Consider the following 25,250-nt stretch of genomic DNA (forward strand, 5'->3'; position numbering starts at 1 on the left):
GGACGGGGCGAGCCGCCGCCACCTCCCATTGGCAGCCAGCCGCACCCGAGCGCCTCCATTGGCCATCCTCCCCCTCCTCCACACAGAAGCGCGACGCTCATTGGCTACCATCCTCATGGCCGGACCAATCGGCACGTCCCGTTCGCTCCCTGCGCTTCGGGCGCCCCCTGGTGAGCGCCGCCGCCCCCCCGCCCCCGCCCGCGCCGCTCTCGGGCGCCCCCTGGCGGCTTCCGCCGCTTGAGCTGCGGGCGGCCCGACGGGGCGGGACCGGGCGGGGCGGGGCGGGGCCGGGAGGCGGTGGCGGCGGCCGGACGCGACGGGCTGAGCCTCCCCCGCCGCCCCCCGGTGCCTGGGCCGGGGATGGGGAACGTGGAGAGCGCGGACGGGGAGGCGCTGCCCCGGGGCCCGGGAGCGGCGGCAGCCCCGGGGGGGCCCGGGCTGTTCGCCCCGGGGAAGATGCCGATGCCGGAGCCCTGTGAGCTGGAGGAGCGCTTCGCCCTGGTGCTGGTAAGACACCGACCCCCGCCACGGTCCTGGTGGTCCCCGCTCCGCCCCTCCGGTTCCCGGTGTGCCCCTCCGGTGCGCTTCCCCGTTGCTCCGTTCCTGCTCCCGCTGCGCCCTCCCTGGCCGCCCGTACCCGGGACCCCCCCGGTGCGCCCCCCTGGGCTGGACGCGCCCGCCCCGCCGCCGCCGCCGAGCTCCCCTCCTGGTGGCCGGTTGCGGGGCCAAAGACCGGGCGGGCACCGACGGCGCCGGCGCCCGAAGGAACCGGGGGCGGGCAGGGAGCGCCGGTGCCCGTGGGGATGGGCAGTGGCCGTGGGCAGCCCGGCCCGGGACAGCCCCGGGGGGTGACGCCACTCCCGGTGGAACCGGGAAGGCCCCTTTGGCCCCGGGGCTCTTGGAACCGGGAAAGTCCCGCCGAGGCGGCGGCACAGGGAGCTGGGGGTGGGGGTCCCCGGGGGTCCCCATGGGTGTGGTTTTCCCCGTGGCTGCGGGATCCCGTGGCCGGGGGTCCCCGTGGCCGGGGGTCCCCATGGCCGGGGGTCCCCATGGCCGGGGGTCCCCGTGGGTGCAGTTTTCCCCCGTGGCGGGGGGTCCCCGTGGGTGTGGTGTCCCCATGGCTGGAGGTCCCTATGGGTGCAGTGTCCCCATGGCCAGGGCTCCCCATGGCTGGGGGTCCCTGTGGGCACAGCGTCGCTGTGGCCGGGGGTCCCTATAGCTGGGGGTCCCTGTGGGTACAGTGTCCCCATGGTCGGGGGTCCCCATGCGCTGGGTGTCCCCACGGGTGCGTTTTCCCCCTGGCCGGGGGTCCCTGTGGCTGCAGTGTCCCCACGGGCACCCTGCGTGGTCCCTGCTCCGCTGTCACAGCTGGGGCGGTGGCCTCCCCGCAGCGACCACCGACCGAGGCTACGGTGCCACCCCGGCACGGGGACGTGGCTCGGTGGTGACCCCAGCCCCACACGGTGACCCCGGTGCCATCGGGACCCACCGATGCCATGGGGACCACCACGTCCCCCCCAGCGCCTGGCTCGTGGCACATCAGGTGGCCCGGCCATGGTGTCAACATGGGGGTGGCTTTATCCGGGGGGTGGGGGTAGGGGGGGGGGCTACTGGTGAGGCCACCATGGCTGGGTGACACCCCCCAGCCCCCCAACGCCCAGCCCCGCCATCCTGGTGGTGGCCGTCGCCAGCGGAAGCCACGTCCGGGCAGGAAATGCCGAGTGTGATCCCACGGGGTTTGGGGAGCCGGAACCGGGGGGTACCGGGGGGCACCGACAGCCCCCCCCCCCCCCCCCCCCCCCCCCGCCCCAGCGTGGGCCAGGGCCACCCACTCGCGGGGCCATTGCCCGTCCCCACATCCCACGCGGGGCGGATGCGGCAGCCCGGTCCCCATGGGGCCAGCAGCGGGGGGGACTCATCCTGCCGGGTGCTGGTGCTGCCGGAGGTGGGGATTTTGGGGGTGATGGCATCGGGGGTCCCCAAAATCCACCCCCCACCCCCGGTGTCATCGCCCGGTGCCATCCCGGCTACTGCTGGGGAGGAAAATATTTCGCTGGACGGGCACGATCCCGGTGGCCTAAACCCCGGGGGGGGGGGGGGCGGGTGTCCAGCCCCGGTGGCCCCCGGTTCCCTGGGGGGCTCAGTCCCGGGGCAGCTGATGGGGGGTCCCCGGTGGGGGGGGGTTGGCGGAGGAAGTGCCCGGCCGGGAGCGGCCCAGCTCCCGCCACAAAGGCAGGAAACCGAGCGGCGGGAATGCCGGGGAGGGCGGCAGCGCTTCAAAGCCACCCCGGTGCCCCCCACCCCTACCCGGGCCCCCTGCACCCCCCCCTCCCCCACCTTCACCGGTGTCCCCGGGTGTCCCCATGATTTTGCCGACAGCTCCGGTGTACGAATAAGCGTGGCTCGATGGGGAGGGCGGCACTGTCCTCGTCCCCGCGGTAATTTTGGGGGGGACCCCATCCCCCACCCCCCCAGATCCCCGGGGACTGCCCCCCCCCCCCCCCCCCAGGCTCTGCCCCGGTTTCCTGCGGCTCCACGGGATCGGGATAACCAGGGGAGGGATAATTTTAGCTGCCGTGGGGGGGGTGAAGTGCCGGCACCTCCCGGTTGTGGCGGTGCCCAGTTCCTGCTAACGGTGCTGCCTGGGAGCTGCCTCGCCGGGGCGGCATCTCCCACCGGGGCGGCATCTCCCACCAGGGTGGCATCACCTGCGGGGGTGGCATCTCCCACCAGGGTGGCATCACCCACCGGGGCAGCATCACCCACCAGGGTGGCATCACCTTCAGGGGTGGCATCTCCCGCCAGGGTGGCATCACCCACCGGGGCGGCATCACCCACCAGGGTGGCGTCACCTTCAGGGGTGGCATCTCCCACCAGGGTGGCATCACCCACCGGGGCAGCATCACCCACCAGGGTGGCATCACCTTCAGGGGTGGCATCACCCACCAGGGTGGCATCACCCACCGGGGCAGCATCACCCACCAGGGTGGCATCACCTTCAGGGGTGGCATCTCCCGCCAGGGTGGCATCACCCACCGGGGCAGCATCACCCACCAGGGTGGTGTCACCTTCAGGGGTGGCATCTGCCGCCAGGGTGGCATCACCCACCAGGGTGGCAGGCATCTCCCGCCAGGGTGGCATCACCCACCGGGGCAGCATCACCCACCAGGGTGGCGTCACCTTCAGGCGTGGCATCTCCCGCCAGGGTGGCATCACCTTCAGGGGTGGCATCTCCCACCGGGGTGGCATCACGAGCCCACAGCCATCAGCATCCCCAGGTTCCACCATGGCACCCCGTTTGTGTGCCCGTCCGGGGGTCCTGGGCCACATCCTGCACCCGTGGTCCCCGGGATCTGCTGGGTGATGCCCAGCGCCCCGGTGAGCCGGGCGCCGTGCGGCGGGCGGGGAGCGGAGGCTGCGGTTTGCCGGCGAGGAAGCGGGTGCAGACAGGAAGGATGCGTCGGTGCTGGCGAGATTTGGTGCTACCAGCGTCTGGCGTGTGGCCCTGGTGGCTCATGGTGTCACATGTGTGGCCCCATGGCCACCAGTGCTTACTGGTGCCAGGGACCCTGGCTGTGCTGTGGGGCTGGGTGCCCCTGGGGGAGACCCTGGCTGTGCCATGGGTCACCGTGCCCTCAGGGGGGACCCTGGCTGTGCCGTGGGTCAGGGTGTCCTTGGAGGGGACCCTGGCTGTGCCATGGTGCCATGGGTCACCGTGCCCTTGGGGGGGACCCTGGTTGTGCCCCTCGGGGGGACCCTGGGGGGGACCCTGGCTGTGCTGTGGGGCTGGGGTGCTCCGGGGGGGATCCTGGTTTTGCCCCTGGGGGGGACCCTGGCTGTGACTTGGGGCTGGGGTGTCCCTTGGGGGGGACCCTGGCTGTGCCCCTCGGGGGGACCCTGGCTGTGCCGTGGGGCTGGGATGCCCCTGGGGGGGACCCTGGCTGTGCCCCTCGGGGGGACCCTGGCTGTGCCGTGGGGCTGGATGCCCCTGGGGGGGACCCCTGGTTGTGCCCCTCGGGGGACCCTGGCTGTGCCATGGGCCTGGGGGGTGACCCTGGTTGTGCCGTGGGGCTGGGGTGCCCCTGGGGGGGGGGGGGTCAGCGTCCCTGTGTCCCCCGGGGTGACGTCCCCCCCCCACCTCCAGAGCTCCATGAACCTGCCCCCAGACAAAGCCCGGCTCCTGCGCCAGTACGACAACGAGAAGAAGTGGGACCTCATCTGCGACCAGGTGTGTGTGTGTGGGGGGGGGGGGGTCCTGGGGGGCGTCCTGGGGGGGCTGTACTGCCGTGCCAGTGCCACCAACACCCCCCTGTCCCCCCTAGGAGCGGTTCCAAGTGAAGAGCCCTCCCCATGCCTACATCCAGAAGCTGCGCAGCTTCCTGGAACCGGGTGTCACGAGGAAGGTAAGGGGGTGGGGGTGGGGGGTGGGGGGCAGGGGGGGGCACAGCGGGGCTGGGGGGGCCCCAGCTCAGCCTTGCTTTACCCCCAGAAGTTCAGGAGGAGGGTGCAGGAGTCAACCAAGGTCCTGCGCGAGCTGGAGATCAGCCTGAGGACAAACCACATCGGGTGAGTGTGGGGTCCCCGGGGTGGGGGGTGGGGGCTCTGGGGTGGCGGGGGGGGGGGGGGGCGGGGGGGGGCAGGGGGTCCCGTTGCAGCTGCAGGGGAAGTCGGAGGCACTGCAGGAACTGGGCCGGTTCCTGCCCTGGCCGTACCGTGGGTCACGGCTGCCAGGTCCTGGGGGGAGGCGGGGGGGGGGGGGGGGGGGGGGGGGGGCGGATGCCGCGGGCGGATGGGGCGGTGATGCCGCCCTGCGCCAAGCACCGTGGCCAAATCCTGCCCAGTTCCTCCCAGCACCAGCCAGCTCACCAGCACCCCGACCCCACCCCGGCAGCTCATCCCTTTTGGTGTGCTGGGGAGGGGGGGGGGATGCACCAGCGTGGGGTGGCTGGAGGGATGGGGACACCGGGGTGGGGGGGGTGGGGGGGGCAGGGTGGCACGGTCCTGCCCGCGTGCTCGGGGTGTTTGGTGCACGTGCCGGGCTGTGCCCCACCACCGGCTCCGTCATTCCGCTCTTCCCTGAAAATAGCAGCAGCCGGAGACAGGAAACAGGCTGGGGCGGCAGGAAAGGGGCGGCCGCAGCCCCCCCCGGGACCCCCCCCCTCCCCGGCTGCCTGACTCGTTGGCTGCGGGCAGGGGTACGGGCAGGGGTACGGGCAGGGGTACGGGCAGTGGTACGAGACCCCAGGGCTGTGCACACGCAGTGCTCCTGGCTGCGGTGCTCTCTGCATGTGGGGGGGGGGTGTCCCCCGTGCACGTGTGCCCCCCCCGCTGTGCGTGTGTACACCCCCCGCATGCGTGTGCACACAGCCCCTCGCCCTGCGCGTGCGCCCTGCCACGCACAGACCCCCCCCCACCGTGCACGCGCACATCACGTGCATGCACACCTCCGTGCACACCCCCGCCCCGTGCACACCCACTATGTGCACTATGTGCACCCCCCTGTGCACATGCACACACACACGCCGTGCACACCTCATGCACACTCACACCGTGTGCACACCCGCCCTGTGCACACGCGCGCTGTGCACGCCCCCACGCCCCCCCTGCATGTGCATGCACCCCTCTGTGCACATGCGCACCCCGTGCACGCTCATACTGTGTGCACCCTGCCATGCACAAGCATGATGTGCACACCCCATGCACACTCATGCCGTGTGCACCCTGCCATGCACACCCCCCCGTGCACACACACACTGTGCACACCCCCCCGTGCATGTGCGTGCACCCCTCTGTGCACATGCACACCCCCCCCCATGCACGTGCACACCCCGTGCACGCTCATGCACGTGCGTGCACCCCTCTGTGCACATGTGCACCCCCCCCATGCACGTGCACAGCCTGTGCACGCTCACACCATGTGCTCCCTGGCACGCACACCCCCTGTGCACACACCCCCCCCTCCGTGCACACGCACCCCCTGCACACCCCTCCATGCACACGCACCCCCTGTGCACACGCACCACGCGCACCCTGCCATGCACCCACACCACGTACACCCCCCCATGCACCCACCTCACATGTACGCTGCCATGCACCCCCCCCCCCGTGCACACACACCACGCACGTCCCCTCGTGCACACGCACACCACAGGCACCCCCCTGTGCACACACCCGCCCTGTGTGCACCCACCAAAGCACACCCACCCCACGCGCACCCCCCCGTGCACACGCTCCCCACAGGCATGCTGCCATGCACACCCCCTTGGGCACACACACGCCACACACACCCCCGTGCGCATGCACGCCCACACCATGTGCACCCCCCATGCACACCCCCCCCATCCCTTGCACACCCACCCCAGGGCACCTCTCGACCAGGCTCCCTGCCCCACGCAGCACCTCACACCTGCACCCTCCCACCCTCCCAGGGGGGCTGGGGCACCCCGACCCCCAGGGTGCCCAAGGCTGGGGGGCACAGCCCCAGCACCCAGCTCTGCTTCCCGCCTTGCACCCAGCGCCGAGCCCACCCTACTCTGCAGCCGGCAGATAAAGCCGTGCCGGTGCTGGCACGGGTGATAGCAGAGGGGCTGCAACCGCCACTGGAGAACGGGGACACCCCCACCACCCCACCCCTGCGCCAAGCCGGGGGTCCCCATGGGGGGGGGGGGATCATGCCTGGTGGGGGGTCCCCGGCTCCTGCGGGTCCTGATGGGTGCCTGGTGCTGTAGGTGGGTGCGCGAGTTCCTCAATGATGAGAACAAGGGGCTGGATGTGCTGGTGAACTACCTGTCCTTCGCCCAGTGCGCCGTCATGTGAGTAGGGGGCTGGGGGGGGGGGGTCCCTGGGGTGCTGGGGGGGTCCCTGGGGTGCTGGTGCCCCCTGGCAGGTCCCTGCTGTGGGTGGCCGACACCACTCAGGGCAGCCTGGCTGGCACATGGGGACCCCCTGTGGGGGGACACGGGATGCTCGGTCCCATCCTGCCCACCCTGGGCTGGGGGTCCCAGGGCCACCCTCGCGCCTCTCCCCACCCCGCCGCTGCCCAGCCGCCACCCGCTTCAGCGCTTGCCACGGTGGCTGTGCCGCTCCGCGCCGAAGCCGTGTGCCCCCCCCGCCTCGCGCGCGTGTCCCACCCAGGTTGGATTTTGAGGGCCAGGAAGGCGGTGAGGACGGCGCGCTGGAGAAGCTGCGCGCCTGGAGCAGGTCCATCGAGGATCTGCAGCACCCCAGCGCCCTGCCCGCCCCCTTCGCCAGCACCCTTGCCCGCTCTGCCCGCCAGACCGCCCTACGGTACGTACCCGCTGCGCCTGCCCTGCTCTGCCTGCGTGCTGTGCACCATCCTGCTGTGGCGTGTGCCGTGCCACGCACCGTCCTGCTATGATGTGTGCCGTGCCACGCACCGTCCTGCCGTGGCGTGTGCCGTGCCACGCACCGTCCTGCTATGATGTGTGCCGTGCCACGCACCGTCCTGCCGTGGCATGTGCCGTGCCATGCACCGTCCTGCTATGATGTGTGCCGTGCCACGCACCGTCCTGCCGTGGCATGTGCCGTGCCACGCACCGTCCTGCCGTGGCATGTGCCGTGCCACGCACCGTCCTGCTATGATGTGTGCCGTGCCACGCACCGTCCTGCCGTGGCGTGTGCCGTGCCATGCACCGTCCTGCTATGATGTGTGCCGTGCCACGCACCGTCCTGCCGTGGCATGTGCCGTGCCACGCACCGTCCTGCCGTGGCGTGTGCCGTGCCATGCACCGTCCTGCTATGATGTGTGCCGTGCCACGCACTGTCCTGCCGTGGTGTGTGCCGTGCCATGCACCATCCTGCCGTGACGTGTCACGCCACACACCGTCCTGCCGTGGCGTGTGCCCATCTTACCCGGTGCCATGCGCCATCCTGCCTGTGGTGCATGCTGTGTGCCCACTGCCTTGTGGTGTGTGCCGTGCCACTGAGCCCTGTGCCAGGCCTAATCCTGCCTGCGGTGCGTGCCGTGCCATGTGCCACTGTTGCCCTGTGCCACAAACCATCCTGCCCTGGTGTGTGCCACGGCAAGCACCATCCTGCCACGGCATGTGCTGTGCCAGCGTGCTCTGCGCCATGCACAATCCTGCCGTGGTGCGTGCCATGCTAAGCACCATCCTGTCCGTGGTGCATGTTGTGCCGTGCAGCATCCTGCCCTATGCCGTGCATCACCCTACCCACGGTGCATCCTGTGCCATGCACCACCGCACGCATGGTCCATGCCACGTCCCGCTGTGCCGCATCCTGCGCTGCCTTGCATGCCACATCCCGTCCTGCCTGCCGTGCCATCCCCATCCTGCCCGTGCCACCGGCGCGTCCTTCTGCCTGCCGTCACCGCGCTGCCTCTGCTTGCCCCCGCTCTGGCTCTGCCTCGGGGTAACGCGCCCCATCTCTGCTTCCAGGGCCGGGTGCCCCCCTTTCTGGCTGCGCCCACCTTGCTGCTCTCTCTCTCTCTCCTCTGCGCCCACTTTGCTGCTCGCCCGCCGGGTAAGTACCGGCTGCCCGGGCCAGCCCGGTGCTCGCGGTGGCTTCGCTCGGTGTCTCCGGTAGCCTCTGTCCCTCTCGCCCTCCGACCGCTTGTCTCTGCCTCTGCCCCCCTGAAAGCCCCGCTGTCCCCATGCTGTCCCCACCCCGGGTGAGGGTCCCGCTCACCAGCACCTGTGTCCCCACAGCTATGGCACGCTGCCCAGCCGAAGGGCGCTGAAGAACTCCCGCCTGGTCAGCCAGAAGGATGACGTCCACCTCTGCATCATGTGTCTCCGGGCCATCATGAACTACCAGGTACCACTAGCCCCCTGGGGAGGGGGGGACGACACCCCCCGATGTCACCGTGCCAGCGCTGCCAACGCTGTCCTCCGCTCTGTCCCCACAGTATGGCTTCAACCTGGTCATGTCCCATCCCCATGCGGTCAACGAGATCGCCCTGAGCCTCAATAACAAGAACCCGAGGTAAGGGGGAGGGGGTCGGGTGTGGCGGGGTGGTCCCTGGCGCTGGCTGGGGGTGATGATGATGATGGTGATGGTGCTGCTGTGCCCTAGGATGAAGGCGCTGGTGCTGGAGCTGCTGGCGGCCGTGTGCCTGGTGAGAGGTGGCCACGAGATCATCCTGGCTGCCTTCGATAACTTCAAGGAGGTACGGGGGGAGCGGGGGCAGCGGGAGCAGGCAGGGGTGGGGTAACTGGGGGCACCAGGACCAGCCTGGGATATTAGGACACTGGGGGGCACCAGGATCAAACTGGGATGAGGAGGGACAGGGAGCACCAGGACCAGGCTGGATGGGAGGGACTGGGGGGACCAGGACCAGGCTGGGATGGGGTAACCAGGGGCACCAGGATCAAACTGGGATTGAGGGGGAGCGGGAGCACCAGGACCAGGCTGGGATGTGGGGGACTGGGGGCACCAGGATCACACTGGGATGGAGAGGGACTGAGAGCACCAGGACCAGGCTGGGATGGGGTAACCGGGGGCATGGGGATCAAACTGGGATTGAGGGGGACTGGGGGCACGAGGACCAGGCTGGGATTAGGGGCACTGGGGGCACCGGGATTGTGCTGGGATGGGGGGGCTGGGAGGCCCAGGCCCAGGCTGGGATTAGGGGACTGGAGCCCAGGGGCTGGGGGGGGGCTGGGGGCCAGGGTAGGGGGGCTCAGCCAGGTTAACCCCGCGTTCGCTGCCCACTCAGGTCTGCAAGGAGAAGCATCGCTTCGAGCGGCTGATGGACTATTTCCGCAATGAGGACAGCAGCATCGACTTCATGGTGGGACACCCGCTCCTGGGCGAGGGTCTTTGGGTTGGCAGGGGGTGCTGAGGACGATGGGGGTGGGGGGGCTCCTGGTGACACGCCCCCCCCCCCTCCCCTGCCCCCAGGTCGCCTGCATGCAGTTCATCAACATCGTGGTGCACTCGGTGGAGGACATGAACTTCCGCGTTCATCTCCAGTACGAGTTCACCAAGCTGGGGCTGGAGGAGTTCCTGCAGGTACGGGGAGTGGGGGGGCTGCCCCGAGGAGCCCCCCGCCCCGTCCCTGACGCTGCCCCGATGCCCGCAGAAGTCGAGGCATACGGAGAGCGAGAAGCTGCAGGTGCAGATCCAGGCGTACCTGGATAATGTCTTCGATGTGGGGGGGCTGCTGGAGGATGCTGAGACCAAGAACGTGGCCCTGGAGAAGGTGGAGGAGCTGGAGGAGCATCTGTCCCACGTACGTGAAGGCGGGGGGGGACACGGGGATGCTCCTTACCAGGTCCTGGGGGCATCCCCTCCCAGGGTCATGGGAGGTCAGTGGTGATACTGGGGGGGGTCTCTGAGCTGGTGTCACAGCTGTGTGTCCCATCCCCCCCCCCCCCCAGCTAACGGAGAAGCTGCTGGACCTGGAGAACGAGAACATGATGCGGGTGGCAGAGCTGGAGAAGCAGCTGCTGCAGCGGGAGAAGGAGCTGGAGGTGGTAAAGGTGCGTGGGGGGGCCATGGGGAGTGGGGCAGGGTCCTGCCCCCCCCCCCTCAGGCTGACGCTTTCCACCCCCAGGAGACCTACGAGCGCACGAACCACCAAGTGCACACGCTGCGGCGGATGATGAAGGAGAAGGACGAGGCTTTTCGGCGACGCTACGGCTCCGAGCCGCCCCCCGTGCTGGCCACCGAGCTCCCCCCCCAGCCCGAGCCCGAGCCCCTGGAGGAGGCCCTGTGCGTCCCTGTCCTGCCCCCCGCAGAGGCTGCACCCCCCCCGCCCCCCCCGCCACCCCCCCTGCCACCCCCAGCCCCCCCGCTCCCAGGTGAGGATGGGGGAGTCCCCAGGGCAGCCCCAAAACTGGGACATCCCAAGGCTGGGGCATCCCTGGGGTGGAAGGGGGGGGCTTCAAAAGTGGGGTGTCCCTGGTGCTGGACCACCCCTGAGGCTGGGGGCGTCCCCATAATTGGGACAACCCCACTGGGGCATGGGCTCATCCTCTCCTCCCTGCACAGGCAAGTGCCCCCCAGCCCCACCGCTGCCGGGGGCTTCGCCCTCCATCGCCCTCACCGTTGGGCTCTCGGGTAGGTGGGGAGGATGTGGGGACCGTGGGGACGGGGAGAGTGGGGGCTGTGGGGACAGGGACAGGGAGAGCGTGGGGGCTGTGGGGATGGGGTGGGTGGGGACCATGGGGACAAGGACCGGGAGGGTGTGGGGACGCGGGGACAGGGACAGGGAGAGTGTGGGGACTGTGGGGCTGGGGTGTGCAGGGACCATGGGGACAGGGACAGGGAGGGTGTGGGGACAGGGACAGGGAGAGCGTGGGGACTGTGGGGATGGGGTGTGCAGGGACCATGGGGACAGGGACAGGGACAGCATGGGGACTGTGGGGATGGGGTGTGCAGGGACCATGGGGACAGGGACAGGGAGGGTGTGGGGACAGGGACAGGGAGAGCGTGGGGGCTGTGGGGCTGGGAATGTGCAGGGACCATGGGGACAAGGACCGGGAGGGTGTGGGGACGTGGGGACAGGGACAGGGAGAGCGTGGGGACATGGGGACAAGGACAGGGAGAGTGGGGACCGTGGGGACAAGGACAGGGAGGGTGTGCAGACATGAGGACAGGGACAGGGAGAGCGTGGGGGCTGTGGGGCTGGGGATGTGCAGGGACCATGGGGACAGGGACAGGGAGGGTGTGGGGACAGGGACAGGGAGAGCGTGGGGGCTGTGGGGGTGGGGATGTGCAGGGACCATGGGGACAAGGACAGGGAGGGTGTGGGGACGTGGGGACAGGGACAGGGAGAGCATGGGGGCTGTGGGGATGGGGATGCACAGGGACCATGGGGACAAGGACAGGGAGAGTGGGGACAAGGACAGGGAGGGTCTGGGGACATGGGGACAGGGACAGAGAGAGCGTGGGGGCTGTGGGGCTGGGGATGTGCAGGGACCATGGGGACAAGGACAGGGAGAGCGTGGGGATGGGGACATGCAGAGATGATGGGGATTGGAACAGGGAGGGTGTGGAAACTGTGGGGTGGGGATGTGCAGGGGCCATGGGGACAGGGACAGGGACAGCATGGGGACTGTGGGGATGGGGTGTGCAGGGACCATGGGGACAGGGAGAGGACAGAGGAAGGGGCCGGGCTGCAGACACCAGGGTGTCGGGGCTGCCATCGCCAAGGAACGGGCGCAGGGACCACAGCACGGGGCTGGGGTGGCCCAGGGGATGGTGACAGCCTGGGGACCGATGCACTGGACTCCGGTGGCTCAGGGTGGGCCTGGGATGTGTCCCCCTGCCCCGGCGTGGGCTGAGCTGGCTCCTACCCCGCTGGCAGCCATCCGGATCAAGAAGCCCATCAAAACCAAATTCCGGCTGCCCGTCTTCAACTGGACGGCGCTGAAGCCCAACCAGATCAGTGGGACGGTGTTCAGCGAGCTGGACGACGAGCGGGTGCTGGAGGTGAGCCCGGGACCCCCGCCCCAAGCGGCTGGGTGGGTGCCACCGCCACTGCCCCCCTCTGAGCATCTTGTCCCACCAGGACCTCGACCTGGAGCGCTTCGAGGAGCTTTTCAAGACCAAAGCGCAGGGTCCAGCCCTCGACCTGGTCTGTGCCAAGAACAAGGCGTCGCAGAAGGTGGCCACCAAGGTGACGCTGCTGGAAGCCAACCGTGCCAAGAACCTGGCCATCACCCTGCGCAAGGCGGGCCGCGGCGCCGAGGAGATCTGCAGGGCCATCCACACGTGCGTGCTCCTGTGCCGGGGTGCAGCGGGGGCGGGGGGGGGGGGCAATGGGGAGCCCTGGCTGGGGTGCAGGGAGGTTGGGTGGCTTGCAGGGGGTCCAGGCAAGGTGCAGGGAGGTTGGTTGGGGTGCAGGGGGTCCAGGAAGGGTGCAGCGTATCTGTCTGGGGTGCTGGGGGTCCAGGCAGGGGGCAGGGGGGCTGGCTGGGGGGCAGGGGGTCCAGGCAGCGTGCAGGGAGGTTTGTTGGGTGCTGGGGGTCCAAGCAGGGTGCAGGGGGGCTGACTGGGGTGCTGGGGGTCCAAGCAGGGTGCAGGGGGGCTGGCTGGGGGGCAGGGGGTCCAGGCAAGGTGCAGGGGATCTGTCTGGAGTCCAGGGGTCCAGGAAGGGTGCAGTGGGACTGGCTGGGGTGCTGGGGGTCCAGGCAGGATGGAGGGGGTCTGTCTGGGATGCAGGGGGTCCAGGCAGGGTGCAGGGGGGCTGGATGGGGGGCAGGGGGTCCAGGCAGGGTACAGGGGGTCTGTCTGGAATGCAGGGGGTCCAGGCAGGGTACAGGGGGGCTGGATGGGGGGCAGGGGGTCCAGGCAGGGTGCAGGGGATCTGTCTGGGGTCCAGGGGTCCAGGCAGGGTGCAGGGGGTCTGTCTGGGATGCAGGGGGTCCAGGCAGGGTGCTGGGGGTCCAGGCAGGGTGCAGGGGGGCTGGATGGGGGGCAGGGGGTCCAGGCAGGGTGCAGGGAGGTTGGTTGGGTGCAGGGGCCCTATCTGGGGGCCAGGGGGTCCCAGAGAGGACCCAGTGGGGAGCTGGTCCCTGACAGCAGGGGTGGGGGGCAGGTTCGACCTGGCGACGCTGCCGGTGGACTTTGTGGAGTGCCTGATGCGGTTCCTGCCGACGGAGGCGGAGGTGAAGGCGCTGCGGCAGTACGAGCGGGAGCGCAAGCCGCTGGAGGAGCTGGCGGACGAGGACCGCTTCATGCTGCAGTTCAGCAAGGTGGAGCGGCTGCCCCAGCGCATGGCCATCATGGCTTTCCTCGGCAACTTTGCCGAAAACCTCCAGATGCTGACACCGGTACGGAGCTGGGGAGGGGGATATTGCACCCACCGGGGGTGCCCGGACCCTGCGCCCTGGCTGAGCCCCCCCATCCTGTCCCCCTGCAGCAGCTCAATGCCATCATCGCAGCCTCAGCCTCTGTCAAGTCCTCCCAGAAGCTGAAGCACATGTTGGAGGTGAGCATGGGGAGGCCAGCGGCCGGGGGGACAAGCCGGAGTCCTGCCCTCCATCCATCATGGGGGTCCCACGGGGGTCTCGCTCCTCCCTGACACCCCCATCCCTGGGGCTTTTTCCCCTGCAGATCATCTTGGCGCTGGGCAACTACATGAACAGCAGCAAACGTGGTGCTGTCTACGGCTTCAAACTGCAGAGCCTGGACCTGGTGGGCAGCCCTGGACCCCCCCTTCCCCCTTGCCTGGGTCCCTGTGGGATCTCAGGGGTCCCATCCCACGGTCCTGACACCTCCCACCCCCCCCAAAACCCTCCTGCAGCTCCTGGACACCAAGTCGACGGACAGGAAGATGACGCTGCTGCATTTCATCGCGCTGACGGTGCGGGAGAAGTACCCCGAGCTGGCAACCTTCTGGCAGGAGCTGCACTTCGTGGAGAAGGCGGCTGCAGGTGCCCCCCCGTCCCCACGCCCCCCACTTCACCGTCCCCTGCGGCCCTGGGTCCCCTGACCCGTTGTCCCCCGTAGTGTCCCTGGAGAACGTACTGATGGATGTGAAGGAGCTGGGCCGGGGAATGGAGCTGCTGCGCCGGGAGTGTGGGCTGCATGAGAACAGCGTCCTGCGCGCCTTCCTGGCTGCCAGCGAGGGCAAGCTGGAGCGGCTGCAGAAGGACGCACGGACAGCCGAGGTGAGCGCTGCCGGGCGGCTGTGCCTCACGCCTCGCGTGGCGCCTTGTCAGGCAGGCCTTGCTTCCCATGCTTCTTGTCCTTGTCATGCACGCCTTGCTTTGCATGGCCCTTGTGCCCGCCTTGCTTTGCACGCTCCTTGTGCCCGCCTTGCTTTGCACGCTCCTTGTGCCCGCCTTGCCTTGCACGCTCCTTATGCCCGCCTTGCTTTGCACGCTTCTTGTGCCTGCCTTGCCTTGCACGCTCCTTGTGCCTGCCTTGCTTTGCACGCTCCTTGTGCCCGCCTTGCCTTGCACGCTCCTTGTGCCTGCCTTGCTTTGCACGCTCCTTGTGCCTGCCTTGCCTTGCATGCTCCTTGTGCCTGCCTTGCTTTGCATGCTCCTTGTGCGTCCCTGTCGTCCACACCTTGCTTTGCAAGTTCCTCATGTATACCTGTCTTGCTTTGCATGCTTCTTGTGCATGTCTTGCTTTGCATGGCCCTTGTGCACGCCTTGCTTTGCACGCTCCTTGTGCCCGCCTTGCTTTGCATGCTCCTTGCGCCTGCCTTGCTTTGCATGGCCCTTGTGCCCGCCTTGCTTTGCATGGCCCTTGTGCCCGCCTTGCTTTGCACGCTCCTTGTGCCTGCCTTGCTTTGCACGCTCCTTGTGCCCGCCTTGCCTTGCACGCTCCTTGTGCCTGCCTTGCTTTGCACGCTCCTTGTGCCTGCCTTGCCTTGCATGCTCCTTGTGCCTGCCTTGCTTTGCATGCTCCTTGTGCGTCCCTGTCGTCCACACCTTGCTTTGCAAGTTCCTCATGTATACCTGTCTTGCTTTGCATGCTTCTTGTGCATGTCTTGCTTTGCATGGCCCTTGTGCACGCCTTGCTTTGCACGCTCCTTGTGCCCGCCTTGCTTTGCATGCTCCTTGCGCCTGCCTTGCTTTGCATGGCCCTTGTGCCCGCCTTGCTTTGCATGGCCCTTGTGCCCGCCTTGCTTTGCATGCTCCTTGTGCCCGCCTTGCTTTGCACGCTCCTTGTGCCCGCCTTGCCTTGCACGCTCCTTGTGCCTGCCTTGCCTTGCATGCTCCTTGTGCCTGCCTTGCTTTGCATGCTCCTTGTGCGTCCCTGTCGTCCACACCTTGCTTTGCAAGTTCCTCATGTATACCTGTCTTGCTTTGCATGCTTCTTGTGCATGTCTTGCTTTGCATGGCCCTTGTGCACGCCTTGCTTTGCACACTCCTTGTGCCCGCCTTGCTTTGCACGCTCCTTGCGCCTGCCTTGCCTTGCATGCTCCTTGTGCCTGCCTTGCTTTGCATGCTCCTTGTGCCCGCCTTGCTTTGCATGCTCCTTGTGCGTCCCTGTCGTCCACACCTTGCTTTGCAAGTTCCTCACGTATACCTGTCTTGCTTTGCATGCTTCTTGTGCATGTCTTGCTTTGCATGGCCCTTGTGCACGCCTTGCTTTGCACGCTCCTTGTGCCCGCCTTGCCTTGCACGCTCCTTGTGCCCGCCTTACTTTGCACGCTCCTTGTGCCTGCCTTGCTTTGCACGCTCCTTGTGCCCGCCTTGCCTTGCACGCTCCTTGTGCCTGCCTTGCCTTGCACGCTCCTTGTGCCTGCCTTGCCTTGCACGCTCCTTGCGCCCACCTTGCCTTGCACGCTCCTTGCGCCCGCCTTGCCTTGCACGCTCCTCCAGCACGCCTTGCCTTGCACGCTCCTCCAGCACGCCTTGCTTCACATGCTCCTCAGGCATACTTGACTTGCTTTGCATCCCCCTCCTGCCTGTTTTGCCTTCCACGCCCCTCATGCCCGCCTTGCCTCGCATGCCCCTCGTGCCGGGATGCCACCAGGAGCTGTGGGACACGCAGCCCATCAGGGACCACCCTGTCCCCTCTTCCAGGACGCCTACAACACGGTGGTGCGGTATTTTGGCGAGAGCCCCAAGACGACCCCCCCGTCCGTCTTCTTCCCGGTCTTTGTCCGGTTCATCCGCTCCTACAAGGTGAGGGGGGGCCGGGTGGGGACAGGCGGGGGGTCGGTGACACCGGGGCTGGCTCCCGGTGCCATCCCCGTGCTCCGGCAGGACGCGGAGCAGGAGAACGAGACACGGAAGAAGCAGGAGGAGGTGATGCGGGAGAAGCTGTTGGCGCAGGAGGCCAAGAAGCAGGAGAAGGTGAGCGGGGGGCACACGCGTGGGTGGGCTGGGGGGGGGACACGCACAGAGGGGACACGGCTGTCCCCAACCCGGGCTCTCTGCGCCTCTGGCAGCGGAACAAGTGGCAGCAGCAGGAGCTGATCGCGGAGCTGCGGCGGCGCCAGGCCAAGGACCATCGCCCCGTCTATGAGGGCAAGGACGGCACCATCGAGGACATCATCACCGGTACGGCCCCCGCCGCCGCCCCCCGCCCGGACGCCTGGCTCCCGCCCACCCGCGGGGGCTGACGTCCCCCTGTGTCCCCCCCTGTGTCCCCCCCCGCCCCTGCCCCCCCTGCAGCGCTGAAGAGCGTCCCCTTCACCGCCCGCACTGCCAAGCGGGGCTCGCGCTTCTTCTGCGACCCGTCCCACCACGACGAGTCCAGCTGTTAGCCCCCAGGTACCGCCTGCATGCCTGGATCCCCCCGGATCCCTGCCTGGATCCCCCCTCCAGATCCCTCCTTCCGGCCCCGCATGCCCCCTCCTGCACGCCCCCTCCCCGCATGCCATCAACCCGGGGTGCCCAGCACCCCCCGACCCCGCGGAGCAGAGCAGGGTCCTAATGTGGGAACCTGGTGTGAGGCTGGATCCCGGCACAGGATCCCTGGATCCTGCTGCACAGCTGGGTCCTGGCATAGGATTCTGACATAGGATCCTGGTGCAAGCCTTGGTCCCAGCACAGGATCCCAGCACTGGATCCTGCCACAGGATCCTGATGCAAGCCTGGGTCCTGGCACAGGATCCCAGCACTGGATCCTGCTGCACGGCTGGGTCCTGCCACAGGATCCCAGCACTGGATCTTGCCACAGGATCCTGGTGCAAGCCTGGGTCTAGGCACAGGATCCCAGCACTAGATCTTGCTGCATGGGTGGGTCCTGGCATAGGATTCTGGCACAGGATCCTGGTGCAAGCCTGGCTTCTGGCACAGTATCCCAGCACTGGATCCTGCCATGGCTCCTGGTACAGGATCCTGATGCAAGCCTGGGTCCTGGGACAGGATCCCAGTACAAGGCTGGGTGCCGGCACAGGATCCCAGCAGAGCAAGGCTGGGTTTCCAGCATGGGGGGTCTTTGCTGCAATGCAGGGTCCCTGTGCAATACTGGATCCCAGTTATGTGGTCCTAGTCCAATACTGGATCCCAGTGCAGTGTCCCACTGCAATACTGGAACCCAGTATGGGGTCTCAGTGCAATACTGGGTCCCAACATGGGGTCCCAGTTCAATAGTGGATCCCAGTGCAGTACTGGAACCCAGTTATGTGGTCCCAGTGCAATACTGGAACCCAGTTCTGCAGTCCCAGCGCAATAGTGGGTCCCAGCATGAGGTCCCAGTGCAATACTGGATCCCAGCACAATACTGGATCCCAGCGTGAGGTCCCAGTGCAATACTGGATCCCAGCGCAATAGTGGGTCCCAGCGTGAGGTCCCAGTTCAATACTGGATCCCAGCGCAATAGTGGGTCCCAGCATGAGGTCCCAGTGCAATACTGGTTCCCAGCGCAATAGTGGGTCCCAGCATGAGGTCCCAGTGCAATACTGGATCCCAGCGTGAGGTCCCAGTGCAATACTGGATCCCAGCGCAATAGTGGGTCCCAGCATGAGGTCCCAGTGCAATACTGGATCCCAGCACAATACTGGATCCCAGCGTGAGGTCCCAGTGCAATACTGGATCCCAGCGCAATAGTGGGTCCCAGCATGAGGTCCCAGTGCAATACTGGATCCCAGCGTGAGGTCCCAGTGCAATACTGGATCCCAGCACAATAGTGGGTCTCAGCCCGGTGCCAGGAGCTGCCACAGCCCCTGAGGGGGGTCGCCCAGGCCAGGCCCCCCCTGACACTGTCCCTTCCATCCCACAGCCCGCAGGTGCATCCGCCTGTAGCCGAGCGAGGGTAAGGACCCCGGTGGCGGGGGAGGGGGGGGGGGGGGGGGGGCAGCTGGGGCTGCCTCGGTTTCCCCTCCTCACCCCACGCTGCCCCCCCCGGTGCTGGGGAGGGGTCCGTCCTGCCCCCCGACACTATGCTGGGAGGGGCACGGCCTCCTGCCATCGTCCTCCCCCCCCGCCCCCCCCCGGGCTCACAGGTGGCATCCCTGTCCCCTGCACCTGGGGGGGGGGGGCTCACTGCCTGGACCACCCACCGAGCTTGCCCGCGGCATAGGCCAAATCCCACCCCCGGCTGTGGTGGGGGCCCAGCGCCTGTGGCTGACCCACGGGGTGTCCCCTCCCCATTGGGGTCACTGCCCCAGAGCCCCCAGCCCACTGTGGGGACCACAGGGGGGGCCCCCCCCTGCCGCGCTCGTCACTTTGACCACTGATGTGAACACTAATTGCCAAAAAAAGGGACCAAAGCCAGGCCGGGGTTGGGGGGGGGGGGGTGTTGGAGGCAGCAGGATGGTGCCCACCACCCCGGACCACCCCCCTCCTCCCCGGACCCCCTCCCAGTGACTTTTTGTACATGTGAAATATATGGAGTCTTGTACATGGCCACTGCCTGTTTTGGGGGGGGTGGGGGGGGGGTGGGGGGGGGTGGGTAAGACACAGTGGGGACCCAGGCATCTGGGGAGCCCCCTCCCCCATGCTGGGGGTCCTGGGTCCAGGGGTTGGGGGGCAGGGGGGCCATACATGTGCAGGGATGAGACCCTTAAGCTGGGCTTTGTGGTGGTATTATTAAAACTGCAGGATCAAGGGGGGAGGGGGGTGCTTTTTTCGGGGGGGAGGGGAAGCCCCCCCCAGTATCACCAGCCCTAGCGCAGGGTGGGGCAGCCCCGGTTCATCCCACTGCTGGCAGCTGTGGGGGACTGGGAGCAGCTTAGGGCTTGAAGGGGGGGAAGGGGGAGATGGAGGGGCAGGATGCAGCCCCAGGAACAAAGAAAAAGGGGGATGGAGGGGCAGGATAAACCTGAGCATCACCGGGGCTGAGCAGGGGCAGGATGCGGCCCTTTCGGGGCCTGAAGGGCTGGGGCGGGTGGGATGCGGTCACTGCATCCTTAGGAGAAGGGCAGAAAGGGTCTGGGGGGGCAGGATGTGGCCCTGGCATCTCCGCAGTGGGGGTAGAAGAGGCTGGGAAGGGCAGGATGTGGCCCCCAGCGCCCCCGCAGCAGCCGTGGGGCAGGATGCGGCCCCCATGGCAGCGCAGGTGCCTGGGCTCCCCCCCTGAGCCGCGCCTGCCCCACCAGCCCAGGGATTAGCTCTGCAACAGAATAAAAGTTTCCGCTAATCCTCTTGGGGGGGATTACCAGCACTGCCGCACCCACGGCCGGATCCAGACCCAGCTCAGGACCGGTCCCCCCCAGTGTCTCTGCTGGCCCCGTTGCCTTTTAATCCATCTGTACGAGCCGGGGTCGCTGCAGCCCCCAGCAGCGTTCTGCTCCGTCCCCAAGTACCACGGGCAACGCCGCTGGTGTCCATCCGTCCGTCCGTCCGTCCGTCCATCCCTGCGTCTTCTGGGCTGGCGCTGGTCCCTACGCCCCCTCGGCAGCGCCTTCGGCCTCGCGGGACTGCCGCCGCTCCCCCTGCGCCGGGGGTGCTGCCAGGCTCTCCGCCTGCAGCAGCAGGTTGCAGCCGAGGAAGAAGAGGGCGAAGGTGACGGCGAGGCAGAGCACCAGGACGACAGCGATACGGGTGGCCTCAGCCGCCCACACGTCGGCTCGCACCAGCGTGGCGTTCATCTCCTCCTCCTCCTCCTCCTCTTCCTCCCCCAAGCCGGAGTGCGGGTCCGCTGGGACTGACGGGAGGGTTTAAGTGATGTCAGGGACCGTCTTTAGCTGCCCATGTGGCCCCCCCTCACTCTGCGGAGAAGACGGAGCCCAGTGGATGCCGCCCCCCGGGGGATAAAAAGCAGCTTTTCCCCCCCCTCGGTGCTGCGGAGGGGACCCTGCAGGGACCGGGGATCAGCCGGTCCCCTCCCCTGGGTGCACCTGGGGGGCTGCCCCACTTGGTGTATCGCTCCCGGGGGGTGGGGGCAGCACTGACTGAGCCCTGGGGGGTGCCAGGCCCCCCCCCTCCCACCACCCAGCCCTGCCACTCCCCACTGCAGCCAGTGAACCCCACGATGGGGTCCCCCACGCAGCCTCGGCACCTGCTTCCCCCCTGTCCTGTGGCTGCCAGCACCATCCACAGCCAGGACGTGACCAGACTCCACCTGAAAGGAGAAATATTTTTTATTTTTGCCCCAGAAGAGGCAGCAAGCTCATCTCCGCGCCCCGCAGGGAAGCGGCTCAGTCCCAGGGATGGGGTTGCCACCGTGGCGGGGGGGACAGGCGGTGACAAAGGACAAGGCCAGCACTGGCTGTGCCACACAGAGCGAGTTGGAGAGGGGCCATGGGCCGGGCCGGCCGGGGTTTGGATCCATCCCTGCTCCGTGCTGATCCCCAGCACCGCTCTGCCAGGCCACGAGCCCAGCACCGAGCCAGTGCTGACACCACACAGCAGCTCCTGCCGCGAGGACTCGCCACCAACCCAGAAGCCACCAAGCCGGTTCTCCAGGATGGGCAAGCGCCCCTTGGTGCAAACCAAACAAGCAGCAACCCCCAATTAAGGGCCAGGCCAAGTCCAGCTCCTTGCAGAGGCTTTTTGGAGGCGGAGAGGAAGGATCCAACCAGAGACACTGTCCCAAAGAAGCAGGGGCTGTGCCAGAGAAGTGCCACGACGCAGGGAAACCTGCCTCGGTGGCACCCAGCCCTACAGGGCCAGTGTGTCCTTGATGAGGCGGCGCATGGTGGTGGTGACCGAGGTGCCCAGGGAGTCCGTGATCTGGTAGGAGATCTTGTACAGGTAGGGCTGCACGTCCTTCAGGCTGGTGTCAAAGACGTTGTCCACCTCCGACTGGGTGGGCATCTTGGGCAGGTACTCGTGGCGGTTCATCACCTCTACAATGTTGATGATCTTCTCGCAGAGCTTCTCGCCCACCTTCTCCCGGCAGATCTGCCGCTCCTGCTCGTTCGCCAGGTTGACCACATTCACTTTGATGGTCCACAGCTCCCAGGGGATGCACTCATCCGAGAAGGGCCAGCGTGACTTCTTTTTCTGGTAGAACTCCAGCGAAATCTGCCCCATCCCATCGCTGCCCGAGTTGCGCAAGGCGTCCTGCCGAGAGAGCACGCAGCCTCGCTCGGGGGGAGCCAGGGACTGACCTTCCCCTCGCAGGCGAGGACACGTTAAAGCCCGCAGGTTTTTAAGCTCCCACTTTTGGCCTTGCTGAGGGGGTCCCTTACCTTGAACTCCCCTACAGCCTTGCGCAGGGCCCGGTCCAGCTCCTCAGAGGAGACGCGGACGTAGGCGAAGTCGATGAAGTCGCAGTCCACGTCCTGGGTGCCCACGGTGCCGATGGAGTAGGTGCCCTCCTTCTTGTAGTGGAACTTGCCAGTGCTGCGGTGCAGCAGGACGGTGTGGAGCACGGCCAGCATGGCCTCCTCCACCTGCCGACCCTCCACCGACACCTCCAGCACCTCTGCGCGGCAGTTCATGGCGGGGGTGGCTCTGGGGGGAGCGCAACAGCGGGTTCTGCAGGGAAAAAAAGGATGTTGGGGGGAGTTAGTTGTGCTGCTGCTTGGGTAACAGCCCCTCTGCCAAACCCCTTTACCCACCTGTGGGCCCCGATGTCCCTGTGTGTGCCCTCCCCACCCCACAGGGGTCCCAGTCTGGGCCCCCCAGTACCCCACAGGGACCCAAAGGGCCCGATCTGGGACCCCTCACACCCCACAGGGACCCAGGGGGCCCGATCCAGGCCCACCCCCCTACCTCACTCTCTCCCAGAGGGCCCCAGGCCTCCCTCAGCCCCCAGCCAGGGCCTCAGCCCCTGTCACTCCGCCGGGTACCGGCCCCCTCACCCTCTCCCGGGGTCCCGGGTCCTGAGCCCCTCGATACCGGACCCCCTCAACCCCCTCCCGGGGCCCGGGCCCCCCTCACCCGCTGGTACCGGGCCCCTCACCCTCTCCCGGGTCCTGAGTCCCCCGGTACCCGGCCCCTCACCCTCTCCCGGGTCCTGAGTCCCCCGGTACTGGGGCCCGAGTCCCCCTCACTTCCCTGGTACCGGGGCCCCTCACCCCCTCCCGGGGCCCGAGCGCCCCGGTACCAGGGGCCGAGCCCCCCTCACCACCCCCGTGCCAAGCCCCTTACCCCCTCCCGGGGCCCGAGCCCCCCTCACTTCCCAGTACCGGGCCCCTCACCCTCTCCCGGTTCCTGAACCCCCCGGTACCGGGCCCCGGGCCCCTCACGGCCGCCGGCCCCCACTCACCGCCCGGGCCCGACCATCTGACCGCGGGGAGGAGGGAAGTGGAGCAGCCCATCTGCGTAGGGGGGGTCGGCACACAGCATCTACTGCAATGGCGGCCCCTGCCGCCGCAGCAGCCGCATTTTCTCACTGTACGCCTGTTATTTTTCACGCGTGCCCTACGATGCCGGTTCCGATCGCGGTGAGACCCCGGGGGCGGAATCGCCGCCTCCGTGCCGGGGCTCACCTCCCCGCACCGCTGCCGGCTTGGTTCGTTCCGGGACAGGGTGCCACCGAGCTGGGCCCACCGCTGTGCAGAACGGCTCGCTTCCTCGGGGCGCTCCTGAGCGCACAGCGCCCCCTGGGCTGGAGGCTTCTCCGTGGTACTGCAGCCGGGCTGGGGTCCGGTGACCCCCGGTGACCCCGGTGACCTCCGCAGTGCCAGGGTCCAGGACGGGGGGACACGGCAACGGGGGACAAAGAGAGAACAGTGGGACGTACATGGGGACACACAGGGACACATGGGGACACATGGGAGCACAGCGGCACAGGGACCATATGGACACAAAGGGGTACAGGGACAGGGGGCACATGGGATACTGGAGACAGGGACACGGTGGGCAGGGGGACACAGGGACAAGGGGTGAATGGACATGGGGACATGGGGGACACAGGGACAGTGGGTGGATGGACATGGGGACACAGGCATGCAGGGAAAGTGGATGGATGGACACAGGGGAAACAGGGACAGGGGCGTGGATGGACATGGGGACACAGGGATGGGGGATGGATGGACACAGGGGACACAGGGACATGGATGGACATGGGGACATGGGGGACACAGGGACAGGGGGATGGGTGGACATGGGGACACGACAGACACAGGGGCGTGGGGACACGGGGATCTGGGGCATTGGCATCAGGCCACCCACACTGCCATGGGGACAAGTGTCCTGGTGTAAACAGCAGGGAGGGCTGTGGCTGTGGCATGTCACCGGGCGGAGGGCCGGGCACACGCCATGACACACGTGTCTGTGCCGTAGCACAGACATATGACATGGCATGGCATGGCTGTTCCTACCCCATGGCATGGCTACTCCTGCCCCATATCCTGTCATGGCCATTCCTGCCCCATGGCATGCCCGTTCCTACCCCATGGCACGGCACGGCATAGCAATTCCTGCCCCATGGCACGGCACAGCATGGCCATTCCTGCCCCACGGCATGGCACGTGATGACATGACCATTCCTGCCCCATGGCATGACACAGCATGCCCGTTCCTACCCCATGGCATGGCACGGCCATTCCTGCCCCACGGCAGGGCCATTCCTACCCCATGGCATGGCATGGTCATCCGTGCCCCACGGCATGGCATGGCACGGCACGGCATAGCAATTCCTGCCCCATGGCATGGCACGGCATGGTCATTCCTGCCCCACAGCATGACACAGCATGCCAGTTCCTACCCCATGGCATGGCACGGCATGGCATGGCCATTCCTGCCCCATGGCATGGCACGGCATGGTCATTCCTGCCCCACAGCATGACACAGCATGCCAGTTCCTACCCCATGGCATGGCACGGCATGGCATGGCCATTCCTGCCCCATGGCATGGCACGGCATGGTCATTCCTGCCCCACGGCATGACACAGCATGCCAGTTCCTACCCCATGGCATGGCACGGCATGGCATGGCCATTCCTGCCCCACGGCATGGCATGGTCATCCGTGCCCCACGGCATGGCATGGCATGGCACGGCATAGCAATTCCTGCCCCATGGCACAGCACAGCATGGCACGGCATGGCATGGCCCTCCTGCCCCATGGCATGGCGTGTGATGACCATTCCTGCCCCATGGCATGGCACGGCATGGCACCGCCATTGCTGCCCCATGGCATGTCACAGCATGCCCGTTCCTACCCCATGGCATGGCATGGCCGTTCCTGCCCCATGGCATGGCATGGTCATCCGTGCCCCACGGCATGGCATGGCATGGCACGGCATAGCAATTCCTGCCCCATGGCACGGCACAGCATGGCACGGCATGGCATGGCCCTCCTGCCCCATGGCACAGCCATTCCTGCCCCACGGCATGGCCCCTCCTGCCCCACAGCGGAGCAGATCCCTGCCATGCCATGCCAGTACCCCCCCCATGCCCCCCTGGCCAAGTCCCTCCTGCCCCCCCCCCCCCCCCCAGCCCGGGACCCCCCGGCCGCGGCCCCGCCGTGCGTCAGCGCCCTCCCCGGGGCGGGGGCGGATGGCGGGGGGGGGGACACA

At 67.8% G+C, this 25,250-nt stretch overlaps 2 protein-coding genes across 9 annotated transcripts; one reads left to right on the top strand and one right to left on the bottom strand.

Moving 5' to 3' along the window:
* Nucleotides 1–298: 298 nt before the first annotated feature.
* On the top strand, nt 299–19,244 carry FMNL3 (formin like 3). Of its 7 annotated transcripts, none has more exons than XM_055697122.1 (27): nt 299–507; nt 4,145–4,228; nt 4,323–4,403; nt 4,490–4,566; nt 6,729–6,812; nt 7,135–7,287; nt 8,688–8,796; nt 8,888–8,964; nt 9,055–9,148; nt 9,698–9,772; nt 9,883–9,993; nt 10,064–10,213; nt 10,362–10,463; nt 10,538–10,784; nt 10,975–11,043; nt 12,293–12,417; nt 12,497–12,699; nt 13,526–13,760; nt 13,850–13,918; nt 14,044–14,124; nt 14,234–14,363; nt 14,440–14,600; nt 16,473–16,574; nt 16,656–16,745; nt 16,841–16,952; nt 17,067–17,165; nt 18,619–19,244. In XM_055697122.1, the coding sequence occupies exons 1-26, from the start codon at nt 361–363 to the stop codon at nt 17,156–17,158; spliced, it is 3,060 nt and encodes a 1,019-aa protein (XP_055553097.1). In that variant the 5' UTR covers nt 299–360; the 3' UTR covers nt 17,159–17,165; nt 18,619–19,244. The 7 variants fall into 7 exon arrangements, 6 of the variants coding, with proteins under 6 accessions (XP_055553097.1, XP_055553098.1, XP_055553099.1 ...); XM_055697123.1 differs by having other exon boundaries at nt 10,067–10,213; XM_055697124.1 differs by having other exon boundaries at nt 4,493–4,566.
* A 1,658-nt stretch (nt 19,245–20,902) lies between these two features.
* Nucleotides 20,903–23,182, bottom strand: ATG101 (autophagy related 101). Of its 2 annotated transcripts, none has more exons than XM_055697140.1 (3): nt 22,996–23,182; nt 21,974–22,262; nt 20,903–21,845 (listed from the first exon to the last, which is right to left on the bottom strand). In XM_055697140.1, the coding sequence occupies exons 1-3, from the start codon at nt 23,073–23,075 to the stop codon at nt 21,441–21,443; spliced, it is 774 nt and encodes a 257-aa protein (XP_055553115.1). In that variant the 5' UTR covers nt 23,076–23,182; the 3' UTR covers nt 20,903–21,440. The 2 variants fall into 2 exon arrangements, with proteins under 2 accessions (XP_055553115.1, XP_055553116.1); XM_055697141.1 differs by having other exon boundaries at nt 22,928–23,004.
* Nucleotides 23,183–25,250: the final 2,068 nt, after the last annotated feature.

This window comes from Falco cherrug, chromosome 19 (genome assembly GCF_023634085.1).
Source record: "Falco cherrug isolate bFalChe1 chromosome 19, bFalChe1.pri, whole genome shotgun sequence".
NCBI classification, from domain to species: domain Eukaryota; kingdom Metazoa; phylum Chordata; class Aves; order Falconiformes; family Falconidae; genus Falco; species Falco cherrug.

Coding starts and splice junctions, on each gene's coding strand:
- FMNL3 (XM_055697122.1), top strand. CDS start 361: ATGGGGAACGTGGAGAGCGCGGACGGGGAGGCGCTGCCCCGGGGCCCG. Junction 7,288..8,687: donor GCCCGCCAGACCGCCCTACG/GTACGTACCCGC, acceptor GTGTCCCCACAG/CTATGGCACGCTGCCCAGCC. Junction 10,785..10,974: donor CCCAGCCCCCCCGCTCCCAG/GTGAGGATGGGG, acceptor CTCCCTGCACAG/GCAAGTGCCCCCCAGCCCCA.
- ATG101 (XM_055697140.1), bottom strand. CDS start 23,075: ATGCTGTGTGCCGACCCCCCCTACGCAGATGGGCTGCTCCACTTCCCT. Junction 22,263..22,995: donor CAGATGGTCGGGCCCGGGCG/GTGAGTGGGGGC, acceptor TTTTCCCTGCAG/AACCCGCTGTTGCGCTCCCC. Junction 21,846..21,973: donor AGGCTGTAGGGGAGTTCAAG/GTAAGGGACCCC, acceptor CTCTCTCGGCAG/GACGCCTTGCGCAACTCGGG.